The following is a 16,269-nucleotide window of genomic DNA, read 5'->3' as shown; positions in this document are numbered from 1 at the left end:
TGACTGCTATAACGTGAAATACATGGCAGAATGCGGGTAAAACAGAACAGGAGACAGACAATTCCCCCAAAAGGAGTTCAGTCACAAATTTAATTAACGCATTATTTTTTTAAACGAGCATCATCAGCATGGACGCACGTTCTCTGAAACAATGGCCGAAGCATGAAGAGGCATATGAATCTTTAGAGCATCTGGCATGTAAATATCTTGCGATGCTGGCTACAACAGTGCCATGCGAACGCCTGTTTTCACTTTCAGGTGACATTGTAATTAAGAAGCGGGCAGCATTACCTCCCGTAAATGTAAACAAACTTGTTTGTCTTAGCGATTGGCTGAACAAGTAGGACTGAGTGGACTTGGAGCCTCTAAAGTTTTACATTGTTTTGTTTGAGTGCAGTTATGTAACCAAAAAAAAAAAATCTACATCTGTAATTTGCACTTTCCTGATAAAGAGATTGCACAACAGTGCTTGTATGAGGTGAACTGAAAAATACTATTTTTTTTTAATCATTTTTACAGTGCAAATATTTGTAATAAATATAAAGTGAGCGCTGTGCACTTTGGATTCTGTGATGTACCTGAAATAGATATTTGAAAAAGTAGAAAAACATCCAAACATTTAATAAATTTCAATTGATATAAGTGCAATTAATTGCTATTTAATTTTTTTGATTAATCGTGTGAGTTAACTCTGATTAATTGACAGCCCTAATTCTAACCAGCAAAAACACTGAAGTCCATGAAGAATTGCCAGACCATTTAATGTTAATACGTTAGATTACATTTAACGTTCACTTAAGCCATTTATTTAAATAGCCAATATTCATTTTAAACTTACTGGACAACTGAACTAGTAGACGAAAGGAAACAGCTGATTGTTTCTCAGCCTGCTGATGTTAGCTTGTAATATTATCCCAGTGAACATGCCTGCTGGATTGTCCACAGGCTCAAAAAGGTGATGAGTTAGAGCAGGGGTTCTCACACTTTTGTACTAGTGACCCCTTTCACATAGCAAGCCTCTGAGTGCAACCCCCCCTATAAATTAAAAGCACATTTTAATATATTTAACACCATTATAAATGCTAGAGCCGAAGCAGGGTTTGGGGTGAGGCTGACAGCTCAGGATCCCCTATGTAATAACCTCGTGACCCGCTGAGGGGTCCCAACCCCCAGTTTGAAAACCCCTGAGTTAGAACCATTAACATTTTCTGTGGCCTATAAAAAACACTTGTTCATCATAATTCGTCTTTGCTAACACAGAGCTGCTGAAAGAACTGGAGTGAAGCCAAAGCAAAACTTCTGTCTGGACTGGAGGGTCTAATTTCAGGGGAGGCTAGAGTTACCATTAGGGAACCCCCTCTTAATTTCTCTCTGAAAGTGGGCAGGGATGCCACACAGCGTGGTCGTACCTCCACACAGCACAGTATTTAATTCTGCCTTTCCTCTCTCAGGGTGGCATCCCGTTTATTAATGGAGGTCATGGTCGGGGAGTGACGTGCTGGCTGAGCTGACTGTAGCAGGGAGGGTTTGAAGAAGGCTTCTGCAGCACCCAAAAACCTGTTTGCCAACAGAGATCAGGTGCATATCTGGAAGTTCTCAGTCAGCGTGGTATTGATCATGTGCCAAATCCCCAGGGAATCAAGATCAGAAGCAGCAAGGCATCACTTTTGCTTGATGCCTTCTAAGCTGTGGAGATATGTGTCTGTAAACATGTTCTCAGATTCATTCGAACAGTTTCACTAGGTATTGTGTGAAGTCCTCTCCAGCACCGTTCATATTATTGGAAATGTTTTGCAGCGTGACACCTGAATGGATAGATACTATGCAGGAAACCCACATGGCCACTTTCTACACCCAGACCTGAGGTCTTTCCAATAAGAATACGTGGACAGTGTAGACTGGCAGGCTATAAGCTTTGGTGGAACACACAAGATTTCAAAGAGCAGCTCTGCAGATCTTTCCTTATTGGTGACAAGACTCAGTGGAGGGTCTGCTATCAGGACAGTGTGGACCTCAGGATGGATACTGATATCCCTGTACAAGAAATATTCCCAAATATTGTGGACACAATTCCAGTGCACCGTATGCCATGTCTCAATGGACTGACTAGGTTTAATGGTATTTTAGCATTCAGACGGTCTTATCCAAGCCTATTTTGTTTTTGTTTTTTTGGTCCCCAATTCTAAGTCTCCTGAAAACTCTTACTTCCTGTAGATGAAATCACATGGGCAAGCCTTGGTTCTGCAACAAATCCACAGTTACAATGCTGTGACTAAAGTCTACAACTAGTACTTGCATCTTCTTTGTGCCCTTGGGCTCAGCCTTTGGAGACGAGGTACATGTCCCCAACAACATGTTATCCTCTCCATGCCCTTCCTGCGCAGCTGTCATGGCTGTAGGCCTGGCATTAGCCCTGTTCCTTGCAGCCATTTGCATCCGCTGTTTAATTTTGACAGCCAGATCATTCGAGTAGATGGCATGAAGTCCAAATAATACTCTTGTAACATTAGTATTGTCATGAGAAGGTCATTGCTTTGATGTCATTAGTGCTGTGTGCTTGTGGAAAGGGCGGCTTCTTACGTGTTTACCAGTGGGACTGTTGAAGCAATTATCAAGTATAAAAAATGAACTGCAGCTCCAGAATGTTTTATTCAACTTTGTGTCAAGGTGGGTGATGACCTTGTGCTTCCCGGCCCAGGGCTGGTTGCTGGATTGCACGCTGCTGTGGAAAAAGGCTCTTCCTCACCTTCTCCTGGGGTCGCACATCCTCATCCTTTGGGGCCTACGTATTAGGGCGATGGGTGCGCTGAACACGCTGAGGTGGCATTCTAGTACAGCCAGGGCTGGCTCCAGGAACCAGCGAAGGAAGCAGGTGCCTGGGGCGGCCAACAGAAAGGGGCGGCACTCCGTCCGTCATCAGGGTGGCACGTCTGGGTCTTCGGCAGCAATTCCCTCTCTTCCTCTTCAGCAGCACCTCGGCGGCAGCTCAACCAGGCTTGTTTTTTTTTGTTTCCTTCTTCCTTCGCCGCTTGGGATGGCAAAAAAGCTGGAGCCGGTCCCGAGTACAGCCACTCTCACATTTAGAGAGAGACTTTTCCCTTCTTACACTGCTTATGTAACATTAAGATGTGGTGGTACACTGGGGACGGCAACAGACTCAGGCGGGATCCATGGGCTCCAGGCTGTGTAGCGAGGAGGTCCACCGCAGCAGTGAGTCAGGGGCATAGCGGTTGCTCATGGTAAAGGACCCAGTAATTCTAATCTGACTACCGAGCATTTTTCATCGAGAGCAGCTGTAACCACGGAGCACGCCAGTTTTCAGCTACTCAGTGATGCTTTTGGCTTTGCCCATATTGCTTTGCCATTCACAGCAAAAGACAGCTTAAAATAACACTAGCTAAGAATAAGATACTGTTCTTCTGCTTCTTGTGAACACTGCAGAGGAATCATCCAGCCCAAGGGACGGATATTCTTGCACTTCTCAACAAGGACTGCTCTAGCCAAGCAGTGGCACTAGGGGGCTCTGAAGAGAGCCCCATCCTCCTTAGCCAGCAGTCACATGTCCCCTTCCCCTCTTAGACTGGGTAGAAACCACTACTGGATCTTGCTGAAGGTATGTTTCATATTGATGATGTTGTGATGGACAATGGTGGTGTTCAGCAGGAGGCAGCCTCATTTTGGTGGTTTACAACAGTGTCCCTATTGTACCCCACTGCACCCTAGACCTCTTCATTAACTCTGTTATGGCTCTGTATTTCTTCGTGGCAAACCTATAGATGACAGGAGGGGGGTGATAAGGCTACAAAGGGCTATACAGCACAAGCCTGACTCTGTATTTCAGTGTGTTCTTAAGCAAATCAGCCATGTCCCATCGACACATGATGTTGTGACAGGGTTCCTGGGGGCTGTCTCTCACCAGTGTTGTTTTTAAAAATGACCACAATCACACAAAGTGTGAGAGATGGAAACTTGTTGAATATTAAACAAATCAGGCCCCAAAGGAATACTGGTTAGTGAAACACTTAAAAATGACTTCAGAAAAGATCTAGACCTTTTCAGGAGGAGGCTGGGGAGGAAGCAGTTTGTTTCCTTGAGAAAAGAATGTAGTCAAAGCTAGTGTTAGACATGTTCTAGAACAACCCCTGTGTTACGTGCATTGCAGACATGCCTACTTGCTGTATCTGCACACATCATGGCTCCACAGCCAGTAGCAGCAGGTGGGAATGTTGGCATAGACCAGCCACCTTGTCACCTACTACTGCTCAGAGCCAGGCGAGGATATATGGTGGTAGAAACAGCGGCAGCCAGGCCCCACTAGTTCTCTGGTAGGCTAAACAAGCAGTGTATTTCCCCCAGAAGTCCTCACGTAGAGAAGACTTCTGAAATACTAAGCTGTAGCCCAAACGGCAGCAGACAGCTGATGTCATAATCAGTGATGTCAGTGGCATGAAAGTTCCAAAATTACCTCTGGTATTTCTCGGCTTGCCATGGCTTCTGCCCGTGCAGGCAAAGGGAATCAACATCTATGACAAAAGGAAAGGAAATGTCAGTCAAAGGAAGCGCCAACTCTGTGGCGGAAGCAACAATCCAGGAAGGTCCTGCAAAACGGGCGGTACTAGTTAGGGCCAGTAAAAAGCCTAAAGAGAATAGCGCTTCATCAACTCAGGGAAGCCCCAAGATTGTGAAGGAGACTAGAGCGGTGATCATAGACATTGGCACAGGTTACTGTAAGTGTGGATTTGCTGGAGAGCCTCGTCCCTCCCATGTTATTTCATCCACAGTGGGCAAGCATTTCCAGGAGACTGCTAAAACTGGGGACAATCGCAAAGAAACCTTTGTTGGAAAAGAACTTCAGGATGTGAAAATACCTCTAAAACTGGTCAACCCCTTGCGACATGGCATAGTGGTCGACTGGGATTGTGTCCAAGACATTTGGGAATACATTTTCCACAAAGAGATGAAGATTCAGCCAGAGGAGCATGCTGTCCTGGTATCCGACCCTCCACTGAGTCCTACCACCAACAGGGAGAAATATGCCGAGATGCTGTTTGAAACGTTCTGCACTCCTGCCATGCATATCGCCTACCAGTCCAGATTATCTATGTATTCATACGGAAAGACCTCCGCTCTCGTGGTAGAAAGTGGCCATGGCGTTTCATATGTGGTCCCTATCTATGAAGGTTATACTATGCCAAGCATTACTGGAAGAGTAGACTATGCTGGATCAGACCTCACCCATTACCTCATGAAGTTATTAAATGAGGCTGGGAAAACATTTACTGAGGAACAACTAAGTGTGGTAGAAGATATCAAGGAAAAGTGTTGCTATACGTCTCTGGACCTTCAGCATGACATGGGTTTGCCTCTCCAGAAACAGCAGGTTGATTATGAACTTCCAGATGGGCACCTAATTGCCATTGGCAAAGAGAGATTCCTGTGTGCTGAAATGCTCTCCAAACCATCCTTGATAGGATCACAGCAGCCAGCGCTTTCACTGCTGACAATGACCTGCCTCAATAAATGTGATGCTGATCTCAAGAAGACGCTGATGGGCAACATCTTGCTGTGCGGAGGTTGTACCATGCTGAGGGGTTTCCCTGATCGCTTCCAGAGAGACCTGACCAAGATGTGCCCCAATGACGACCCCATCGCAGCAGCATCCCCTGACAGAAAGTCTTCTGTCTGGACGGGAGGGTCAATTTTGGCATCACTCAAGGCCTTTCAGCAGCTCTGGGTTTACAGAAGAGAATATGAAGAACAGGGTCCTTTCTTCATCTACAGGAAATGCTTCTGAATACAAAGTGGACAAGACCGAGCTTAGCATCAACACTGCTGCCCAGAGCGGACTGTAGATGTCTAAGAACCTCTGTTTCTTTCTCAGATACTGGTAGCAAACCAAGCTACTAAAATGAAGTTTGGATCTGTGTTCCACTGTGGCTGTATTAAATGCTCAGAGCATTCTGTGTTGCACATTAACAGCTTTTATCTCGTCTGTTTCATAGGGATTTTCACTGTAGCCTATTTGACAAAAGAGGATTTACCAGTGTAAAAGGGATATAGCAGTTGGTACAGACCCATTGTCTATTGCAGTGGGTTTCAGCCTGTGGTCCAGGGACCCTGGGGGCCACAGGCTGTCTAAGATTTCCAAAGGGCTCCCCAGCTCCATTTGAAATTTGTTATGGATCCTCAAATGAAAAAAGGTTGAAAATGCCTGATTAAGCGATGGAGAAAAACAGCACCATTTCCAGCATCTACAATGAGTCTGCTGCTGACCACCAGCTATGGTCATAATGAAATTTTTCTAACTAATGGGTTACCCCTTAGTGCCCAAAATGGATCCGGGCTGGTAGACTAGTTTCAGAGTAACTGCACGTGCAGCTCCGTGGTCCACTCCAGGAGTACTAACCAAGTCTCCCGCAACAACCTGGCTCGGGGCAGGGACCTTTGTCCCACGCCTTTCTGATTGGAGGGGTCTAAGGGCGCACAGCCCCTGCCTTACATTGTGATATCCTTAGCAAGCCAGTCTGCCTAAGGGCCTGTGCCTTGCTTTCTTTGAGGCCTATGAACAGTGTATAGCCAGCACTTACAAGTTACCACACAGCTCCTTCAAAGCAAGCACATTTATTCTTAAGGTGAAAGAATTACAGCTGAAACATCATAAAAAACAATAGCTGGATTTAAACATGCTCCATAGGGCCCCAGGACACTGAAGTCTTTCCAACCCTTCCACAAGGGTTGAGGCCCCCTTGGACAGAAGGTCTTGTCCATTTGCTGGATTAGAAAGAACACCTTGTGCCAGTTAAAGTGCAGCCCTTTTACACCAAAAGCCCTTTTTTTTGTCTGCTGGTCTCAGGAAAACCCAGTAGGTGTGAGCTGTTACCAGGGGTGGTATGTCTTGGGGAGGTGAGGGGGATGTTTACAGCTTGAGTGAGTCACCACAATCACCCTCCCATTTTTAGAGCCTTGCAGAGCTGTGGCCACCCTTCCCTGTGGAATTGCACACAATCCCTGGCCCAACAGTCCATAAAGCATTCATAACCTACATGCAACTGCAATATCTGTCACCCTCAGACTGTGGAGTCCCAGTGGAATTCTGCTAGCCAAGTGTATGAAGTGTACAGGAGATTTGCTAGCTGTAGATTTATTCTGTCAGCCTGATGGAAATGGTAAGTCCCTCCCTCTTTTAGCACATCACTTGTACCTGGAGATGGCTTGTGTGTGCCAGCCCTTTTCCCAGGATATCCGGGGAGAACATTCAGACCCCAGCCATATGAAAGCCCATTCCTGTATCCAGGAGTCTGTGGACAGTCTGATTTGAAGCGCTCATGCAAAATAACACTTGTCCAACAAACCGACTCAGGGCAGCTTGGAGAGACAGTTTAAGCAATATCATCTTTATTATGCCATGTTTTGGGAAGAGAAGAGGTTCTGTACAGTAATCACTCTGACAAAGCACAATGTGCCATAGTCTGCTCTCATGTACAGCAGTGTAAACCTAGGGCCATACTTGCTGCTGGTGTAAACTGGCACAGATGCACCAGCTGAGGACCTAGTTGCCTAGTGTACAGTAGCTCTAGTGCAGTCAATGGTGGGACCGGGGATTGACTGGACAGGATTTGGCTAACGTCTTGTAACAGCCACCCAACGTCAAATGGGAAAACAAAGCTCAGTGCAGCAGGGAGGCAGTGACTCTGTTGAACATTCTTAAAAAATGCATCACCTGGACTCCAGGGACACAGGATCCAAAAAGAGTGAACCTGGGCGATGTAAAACGACTGCAGTCTCTGCACAGCCATGGCAGCAGGGACGTACTGCAGCCAGGACAGCTGGCTCGGAAGCGGTCTTAGGTGCAATGCACCAGAGCTGCAAAAGGAGAGAGGAAGAGAGTTGGCAGATGTCCAACTCAGACAGCACCAGTAAGGGCTTCTCTATGGGGACTGCCTCTCTTCTTGTTCTCCAGGGTTGGCGAGAACAGATCTACAGTTTGTGTGGCTGTGTAAGTGTAAGAACAAAATGAAGGGGAAGCAATGAGCTCACAATAAACTACAGTTGAGAGTCCAGCAAGATTTCTTGGCCTCAGGTTACTGTAAGAGATTCAGTTTCCACTGGATATTTTTATTGAGTTTTGGAGGAATAAGAAGTTCTGCATCTGAAAAGCAAGAGAAGAGAAGGTAAGGTTCCCTGAAGTTCTCTTAGGAGCTGAACACTAGAAAGTCTCCATGGCTCTTCTTTTGCAGGCCATAAATGGTTGCTGACAAGCTTTCAAACAAGACAAGAGTTTCTCTTTTAGGAGAGGTTTCAGAGTAGCAGCCGTGTTGGTCTGTATCCGCAAAAAGAAAAGGAGGCCTTGAGGCACCTGGAGACTGGCTTAAGGGTGTTGAAGGGAAGTATGTCCAAGTGGGGCTCAACAGGACCACTCCAGTTAGAGGGCCTCGAAGGGCATGTGACACATGTATAGATTTACAACTTGGCCAATCTATTTTGGGACTGAGGTGGGTTTGCCAGATTTCACCCCAAGCAAAAATATTTCTACAGATACCATTGTGATGCTAGTAGACCAGGTGCCAGCTGAGCACTGAAATTCATAGCTGGAAACCAGACCAGCTCACCTGTTAGTATAGCTCAAGACAGATGTTAGACTTGTAAGGATGTGTTTACACTATAAAACGCTTATAAGTTGCGGTATACAACTTGTAATGCTTGTATCCCATGCTATAAGATAATATGTAAGTTTTGCTTTATAACTGTAAAAATGCCTCCTCTGAACTTGTGAACCAAGGTAGGAGGAGTGGCTCCCCCGCCCCTCAAGGAGGACTACCAAGACAATAGACCCCTGTGAAACAAAGACTGGGTTGATAGCCCTCTTACACCCACTGCAGGTGCTATGTGCAAGAAAACTCATCCCATCAGCTTGAATTCTGGAAGAAGGAAAAAAAGACAGCTGACATGAAAATTCTTCATCTCTTTGCTATTTGGACTGTCACAGGGCTGGAGCTAGGAAACAAAAGCAGAGATCCCCAGGCTCAACCTGGGTTAGCCCTAAAAGACAATCAGTGCTGACAGATTACTGCAACTTGTCACCTTTTCGAACCACAGACTAACTCATTTGTGTATATACGTTGCCTTCTTTAACCTGTAAATAATTCATTTCTTTTTCCTAGTCAATAAACCCTTAGTTTACTATAGGGTTCACTATGAGCGTTGTCCTTGGTGTGAGATCTGAGGTACAAACTGACCTGGGGATAAACGCCTGGAATCCTGGGACTGGGAGCAATCTGAATCTTTTGTGATTCTTGGTATAAGTGACCATTTATCACTTAGTCCAGCTTGCCTGAGCGGCAAGATAGACTGGAGTGCCCAAGAGGACCCTCTCTGACTCCATGGTAAGACTATTTTAGTGCTTCAAGAGTTCACATTTGTTACTGGGTTGGTGAAATCTAATTCTAGAACATACCAACAGTTTGGGGGCGTCTGCCCGTTTTTGACAGTCTGCCCTGAGGTAGGCACTCACAGTCATGAACAGTTCCAGACAGCATGACAACCATCATCACCAGTAAACCCTCTTTGTTGCAAGGCAAATAATGCTTTCGAACAAAGTCCCTAAAATATCCCTGCCCCTGACATTTCAGTTTTTCATTTTCCTCTTGAAAGTGGACTGCTGCTCTGAAGAGGAAATCCAAACATGGCATTGTGGAGTTCTAAGTTCACCAGCTCAATTATTCCACCTCAAAGGTGTACACTTGCACAAGGAAAACATTTCTGTTGACAGTAAGCCTGCAAACCCAACATGGGACCTAGTCAAGCTGGATTCTTTCCTTCTTGTAGATCTCGCTAGCAATACCTGCTCTTCAGGCTAAAGCAAATTCTTCAGGACCCCAGTGCAAACCAACACTGCAACAGGTTAATACAGGTTACCAGGGGTGGTATGTCTTGGGGGGGTGTAAACCTAGCACTGATCCACATAGCACTGATGATCATTTGGACAACGTTCTGAAGGAGCGGAATGATGCGGTGGAAGTGGCTGGGTTCTTTTGAGCCAATGCTTACTCTAGCTGAGAGATCTCCCCTGGCAGCAAAAGGCTTAGGAATAAAGTTGAGCAAACAATCGATGTTTTGGTGCAGGGATCCAAATAAATAAATAAATAAATAGAATCCAGTTTAATATATGACACCAAACCAACTTTTTCCATCAAATCAAAGACTCAAATTTTGTTTTGAATCATCTGAAATGTTTTGGGTCAATTTGAAACTAAATGGGGTGCGTGTGTGTGGTTCAATTAGTTTGTTTCAGGTCAACCAAAACATTTTAGATGACTAAAAATAATTCCTCCCGCACAAGCTTTTTGTTTTGATTTGATCACGTAGGGGTGTTTTCCCCACTCTTTTTTAAAACAGGCCACATTTGAATTTAACACAAAACATTTAGATTTTTTTTTTAATTGTGTTTTTTCTTGGCCAAAACAATTATTCATCAGCCCAAATTTCTGGACAGCTTGGAGGCACCAAAAATGCATTTTTTGACTAAAAATCTTGTGTGTCAAAAAAACATCACGCAGCTGTCCCCAGGAAGCCTACAGCTCCAATTTCTCAAGGTCCTGACCCAGCGGTAAACATGCACCCAGGAGTGCATGGGCAGTCTTCCTTTTTCAGCATTTCACAAGCTGCTTTTGGGTTCCTCTAACTTGGTTACATTTCATCTTAAAACAACATTAGACAGGTTGTGGGGCGAACTCTACCAGGTGAGTTTTTATTAGTGAAAAAGAGTAGATATAAATCATCTAAGTCAGACCACAGAAATCATCTCCCTTCTCCTTAGATTTCCAGCTCCTGAGAAGCAGGTACCTGGTTTGTCTAGTCAGGTGTAAGTGCCATGCACTCCTAGGGCAACAACATTGTCAGAGGAATTCATGAAGGGAAAAGTGTAACCCTTACAAGAGACACATCTGTTTAATGCCAAGAGGGAACATCAAAAACACGACTGACCTACCACATCGACCTCCAAACCGCGCCACTAGGCCATCGCTCTATAACACATCTAGCCCTAGTGAGGCTAGCATTGGAGATGCCCTGTACCTACGGTTAGGATGCCGTATCCTTTCTTTAACTAACCTTGTACTGCAGGAGCTGCAATTCTTTGCTGTTGATAGGCGGCCATAATGCTATTTGCAGTTGAATTGGGGCCCAGGACCTGTAGGATAGGCAACACTGGTACATCAGCAATATTCAAGTCCTTATAACAATGAAGCAGAAGATTCCACAACCAAGCTCCCCAAGATCCACCCAACCGGCAGTTCTGCCTGTTGCCACTGAGGAAGTTAGTGCTCCCTTTGCAGGATGGGAGCTTGCTTGATATTGCCATTGGATTCAAAGGGAGATCTGTGCTCCTGCTCCTCCCCCCATGCCAACGCTTGGCATTTTCGGCAGATGATGCTAATGGCACGTATCCATCCATCTGCAGCTCAACTTATGGCTGCCAAGGCAGCTGCTATGAGATTCAGAACCAGTGCAGGGGCTCTGTGACGAACGGTGTGATGCGACTGTTGCATAGAGGGGGGTGCAGGGAAGTAAAGCTGCACGACACTGTGCTGCAATCTGAGGGCCCCACCAGAGGAGACAGAGCACCCAGGGAGCACCACAGATCACAGACAGAAAGAGCTGGTGGTTAACATGGAAAGAGCCTACAGAAGCCCTGTGCAAAGACAGCAATAGGAGCTGGCAGGAATGGCATCTCTGGAGCACCTGGACTTTAGGACCATGCATGAGATCTTCTCCCCACCCCCATGCCAGCCCCCTTTGCTGTGACAGTGTTGCCAATTCTTGAGATAAGCCACAAGTCTCATGATGTGTGTGTCTGTCTTAAAGACCCAGCTCTTAGAGGCAGGTGACTGCAGAACCTCAACTTGCATTAAAAATAAGTTTCTTGCCCTGGTGCTGAGGGAGAAAAGTTTCAAAATGTGACCCAAGTTAACCCTAAAGGCTGGGGAACCAGAAAGCATGGAAAAAGAAATCTCACATTTTCATATCTTTAAAGAGTTTTGTGATTTTTTAAGCTTGTCATGATATTGACCACTGGCAATACTGTAGAAAGTCTGAGTTAATTCTCCATCCCCTCCTCTTTCTGTCCCATTCATCATGGGGCATGTATACATTGTACAAGAGCAAGGGCATTAAAGTGACTGTATTGGTAACATTAATATTTGAAGTCCAATGGAGGTAAGATATGTTAGTGGTCAATTCAGGATGTTAACAGTTCAACCATTATAAAGATTTCTTTGCTCAATTATAAACATATAAAGGAAGAGTATATTGCACTGAACTCCACAAACTGCTTCACTTAACACAGTGCACTGAATATAGAAGGAACACACAAACCATCAAAGTCCCCTAGCGCTATTGAGCCAGTTGGATCACTCCCAACTAGCACCGGAGACAGCAGGCAGTGTCCACGTTGGCTGGCAGTCAAGGTCTGAGCCGTGGGAAGATGCAGCACGCCTCTAGAAATACACTGTCTAGGAGGTCTATCTGACATACTGCAACAAGGGGCAGATCTGGAGGCCGACACTGCCGCTGACTCCAGTCACAGTTTGTCTGAGTTAAAGACTCCAGGGTTTGCCTCTATAAACGATACCACAGCACCACAAATATGTAAGCTGCAAACAGCGACTCAGGTCACAGCCATCAGGGAGCAAGCACCTACTGGGTTAGCAGGATTCTGTTGCAGGTCTGTGGTCCAGATTTCCGGGAGTGACCTCTCTATCAACTGCAAAGCCTCTTCCAGGGCCTGCTGCAGCTCCCTGGCCAGCTCATCGTAGCCAAAGAGCACAAGCCCCTTTAATAAGCTGTGCACTTCACCTGTGAGGAAGAGATCAGGACAAGCTCCATCACAGCCATCAACAGTTCGCTGAGCAAGCCGCGGGGCTGTTCTAGCACTGGGGACAGGGTGAACGAAGCAATGGAACACAGCTGCTGTTACCCCTGGGGCCAGGTGGGTTCAGCATGAGGGAAGCTCTCTTCACATTAGCGCAGCCCAGCTCTTCTCACTCTGATTCTTTTACACCTGGGGGCTGGGACTATTTTTTACTCATCAGAGCAGTGACAGCTGCAGAGGTTTGGAGCAGCAAAGCCAATCAGTAGCCCTGATCCTGGCTCCTTGTCAAGGTGTCTCTGGGGAAGAGGCTGCTCTCTTCAGCGACCCTCCCCCACTCTCGAGGCTTGGGCAGTAGCTACTCTTTGCAGCCCATCTGTCAAGATCCGAACGTGGCATCTGGCCTCAGACCGCCGCACAAGCCGGATGCTGGCTTGGCTCAGCCAGGGGGCCTTACCCTTCATGTTCTCAGTAGTGCGGATGTTTTCTCCCAAGGCCTCTAGAAGGGCCAGATCCTCCAGAGGGCTTCCTTCTTTCAGACTGTGCTGCTTGCGCTCTGCCTTGCGACGGTTCTTGGAGGATCGTCTAGAAGAAAGGAATGGTCCAGTATCACCATGGGCAACAGAACAGGACAGAGCAAACAGCATTTCTTTTCCCTCTTACAAGAGGAAGTCATAATCCCCAGCTGCCCCCCAGTTCCTCCCCCCGCCCACAATGAAGCCTGCAAATAAATGCATCTTACCGCGGTAACGTACACCTCTTACTAAAGCATGCAAGACGCAGGTGGGCTGCCAGCCAAGGCACAGAATGAGGGCTGGCTTCCCACCTGCACTCATTGCCTGCTGGGTGTGGCTGCCAAGGAGCTGGTCCTGAGGATGGGTCTGTGTTTGCTTTGGTGCTCCCTAGACTAGCCGAGCAGCTGCTGTACAGGGGCCACACCCGCTTCCATGGCAGCTGGGCAGATCCAGCTGCTTATGTCACGGGAATGGCACTAAGGGACTGCACTGCAGCAGAAACTCTGGCCCAGCCTGCGGGACCAGCTTGTCTGCAGCGCATTTCTTCTTCTTTTTAAACCCAATTATACAACTGCTGGTGCACTCTCCTGTCTGCACCCACGGCCCCGCAGTAGTGAGAGTCCATCGCTGCACGAGTAAGCATGCAGATGGAGTTAGTACAGCCACGCATTCCACCTCTCGTTCCCCCAGTACAGCATGAACAGCTGCAATCTGGTTTGAGGGCAGGGACATACGCAGATATCCTCGAGTTACTATGCGAGTATTTGCCACTCATGTCACTGGCTGTCACGATGCTGCTGGTTTCGGAAATAAGGTCCGCCTCCAGACAGTTTGGTGTCTCATCATCTGCAAAACAAATTAGCAAAAAATTAGACCTTCCCCTGGTCCCCAATGAAGGTGGAAGTTATTTTACAAGCACCAGAGGAAAAAAGAACAGCACATGGTTACACTGAGAGCAGGCGATGCCAATGGGCAGTCCAGGGGAGGGACACAGGACATCCTAGCTCTGAGCAGGGTCTGTCTGGAGAAGTCTAAGTACCATGGACATATGGAGAATAGGACCATTCCCCATTTATCTCCAACTTTCCCTCCACAAGAAACAGTCTTACATGGGACCTCTACTGATGGACCAGTACCCTGGTGGCACTGGGAGAGAGCCTCTGTCCCACAGTCAAGTTCCTCCAGGACATGGCAGAGGAAGAGAACAGGCACAGTAGAGGGGCAGGGGTAAGACACGGCCTTCATGCCCCTACCCTTGGTGGTGATCATGATCTTTCAACAGCCAAGTCAGAGGGAACAGAAACTTAGGTGGGCTACGTTTACCCCTGCAACAGGACGAGGAGGTTACTTACCTGTACAGTACCTTGAATTCAAAATGTTTTGTGGGTATGAGTGTTCCCCAGAAGGATGCGCGCACCTTGCCAGGAGACTGTAAAGCAATGTCTGCAGGCCTAGCAGAGCAGCTCCTCATGGTTCTATACCAGGACACACAGGGAGGTGCAGACCCACTGCCACTCAGTTCCTTCTCAACCACAAAGTCAGACACCACGGCAGAAGGGAAGGAGGGCAGGAGGCGGAGCACCCACTGGGATGAAACATCTCGGAGAACTCATTTCTGTGCATGTAAGTAACCTCTCCTTCGACTGTGTCCCCTTCTGGGTGCTCCATCGTAGCAGACTCCCAAACAGTAACTCAGCGTGGAGGGGGTGGTGAGGAGGCAAATCCAAGGCAGACTGGAGGACTCACCAAGTGAAATGTCAGCTCTGAAAGCTGGTAAAATAGTGCAATGCTTGGTAAATGTATGGATGAGGACCAACTTGCAATCCTGCAGATTTCCTCAATGGTGAGATCTTTCAGAGAAGCTATAAACGTGAACTGAGGTACAGGGGAGTGTGCTGCCGCTCTATGAGGGGGTTGTACTCTGGCAGTCTCATAGCATGTTAAAATGCAACCCGAGACCCACTTTGATAATCTTTGTGTTGAAACGGGCTGCCCTTTCATCCTTTCAGCAAAGGATACAGAGAATCTGGGAGAGGTACTGAAGGCAAGATTCCTGTCTGGAGGCATGAGGCTTTGGATAAACACTGGTAGACTAAATTTCCTGATTAACATGGTATTCCAAAGAAACCTTAGGGAGGAAATGAGGATGGGACATAGTGTGACAGTATCCTTGTAGAAAGTAGTCAACAGTGTGTCTGCCATGAGTGCACCAAGTTCTCCCATTCATCTAGCCAAAGTGATAGCTATAAGGAATGAGGTCTTGAGGGAGAGGTACAGGAAAGTACAGATAGTTACTGGTTTCCTTAAAAAGTATTGAGTACAAAATTAAGGTTCTATGGGGTAGCAGGCTCCATACAGGGGGAAACAAGTTGTATAAGCCCTTAAGGAACCTGGTCGTAATAGGATGAGCAAACACTGAAAAGCCCTCAATGGCCAAGTGGAAGGATGAATCTGACTGAGCTCACTGCCAAAACTGGTGTCTGAGGCCAACTGGTAGTCTAGGATCTTGGAGAGTAGAACTTCTGAGGTTTGACAAGAGTTAAGACAACACCAGGGATGGATATGTTTCTGATTCTGCAGGTAAATTTTGCAAGTAGGTTTACAGGACACACTTCTTGAGGGGAAGGCAGAGAGGTATTCCTACTGAAAGGTGAAGAAGGTTTGAGAACCACACCTGCCGCAGCCATGACGATGCCATGAGAATAAGCCTTGCTCTTTCCTGTCTTAGTTTGATCAAGGGCTTGGGAATTATAGGTGGAGGCAAGTAAATGTACAGCAGGATATAGTTCCATGGTGTTATCAGGGCATCTCCCAATTAATTGCAGTCATGTCCTCCCTTGGAGAAAAGATGTCCACTCTGGGGAGACCCCACTTTTGGTAGATGCTGTG

The 16,269-nt window shown here is 46.7% G+C and overlaps 2 protein-coding genes across 3 annotated transcripts in view; one reads left to right on the top strand and one right to left on the bottom strand.

Moving 5' to 3' along the window:
- Positions 1-821: 821 nt before the first annotated feature.
- ACTL7A (actin like 7A) lies at positions 822-5,794 on the top strand (the record flags this gene model as incomplete). The annotated part of the gene is made up of 1 exon (XM_084628295.1): positions 822-5,794. The coding sequence occupies exon 1, from the start codon at positions 4,526-4,528 to the stop codon at positions 5,792-5,794; it is 1,269 nt and encodes a 422-aa protein (XP_084484421.1). The 5' UTR covers positions 822-4,525.
- Positions 5,795-7,373: 1,579 nt separating this feature from the next.
- ELP1 (elongator acetyltransferase complex subunit 1) overlaps positions 7,374-16,269 on the bottom strand; it is a 106,612-nt gene continuing 97,716 nt past the window's right edge. For both annotated transcript variants that reach the window (XM_084628036.1, XM_084628037.1), the window contains exons 33-37: positions 14,115-14,226; positions 13,323-13,450; positions 12,698-12,852; positions 11,110-11,188; positions 7,374-8,149 (exon numbers count right to left, since the gene is read on the bottom strand). In XM_084628036.1, the coding sequence (XP_084484162.1) occupies positions 8,082-8,149; positions 11,110-11,188; positions 12,698-12,852; positions 13,323-13,450; positions 14,115-14,226 (542 nt within the window). In that variant the 3' untranslated portion in view covers positions 7,374-8,081. The remainder of the gene's footprint in view (positions 8,150-11,109; positions 11,189-12,697; positions 12,853-13,322; positions 13,451-14,114; positions 14,227-16,269) is intronic.

This window comes from Lepidochelys olivacea (genome assembly GCF_965140295.1).
Source record: "Lepidochelys olivacea isolate rLepOli2 genome assembly, chromosome: 5".
In the NCBI taxonomy this organism is placed as follows: Eukaryota; Metazoa; Chordata; order Testudines; family Cheloniidae; genus Lepidochelys; species Lepidochelys olivacea.
The sequence above is the reverse complement of the archived record's forward strand: the minus strand, read 5'-3'. Positions and strand labels throughout refer to the sequence as shown.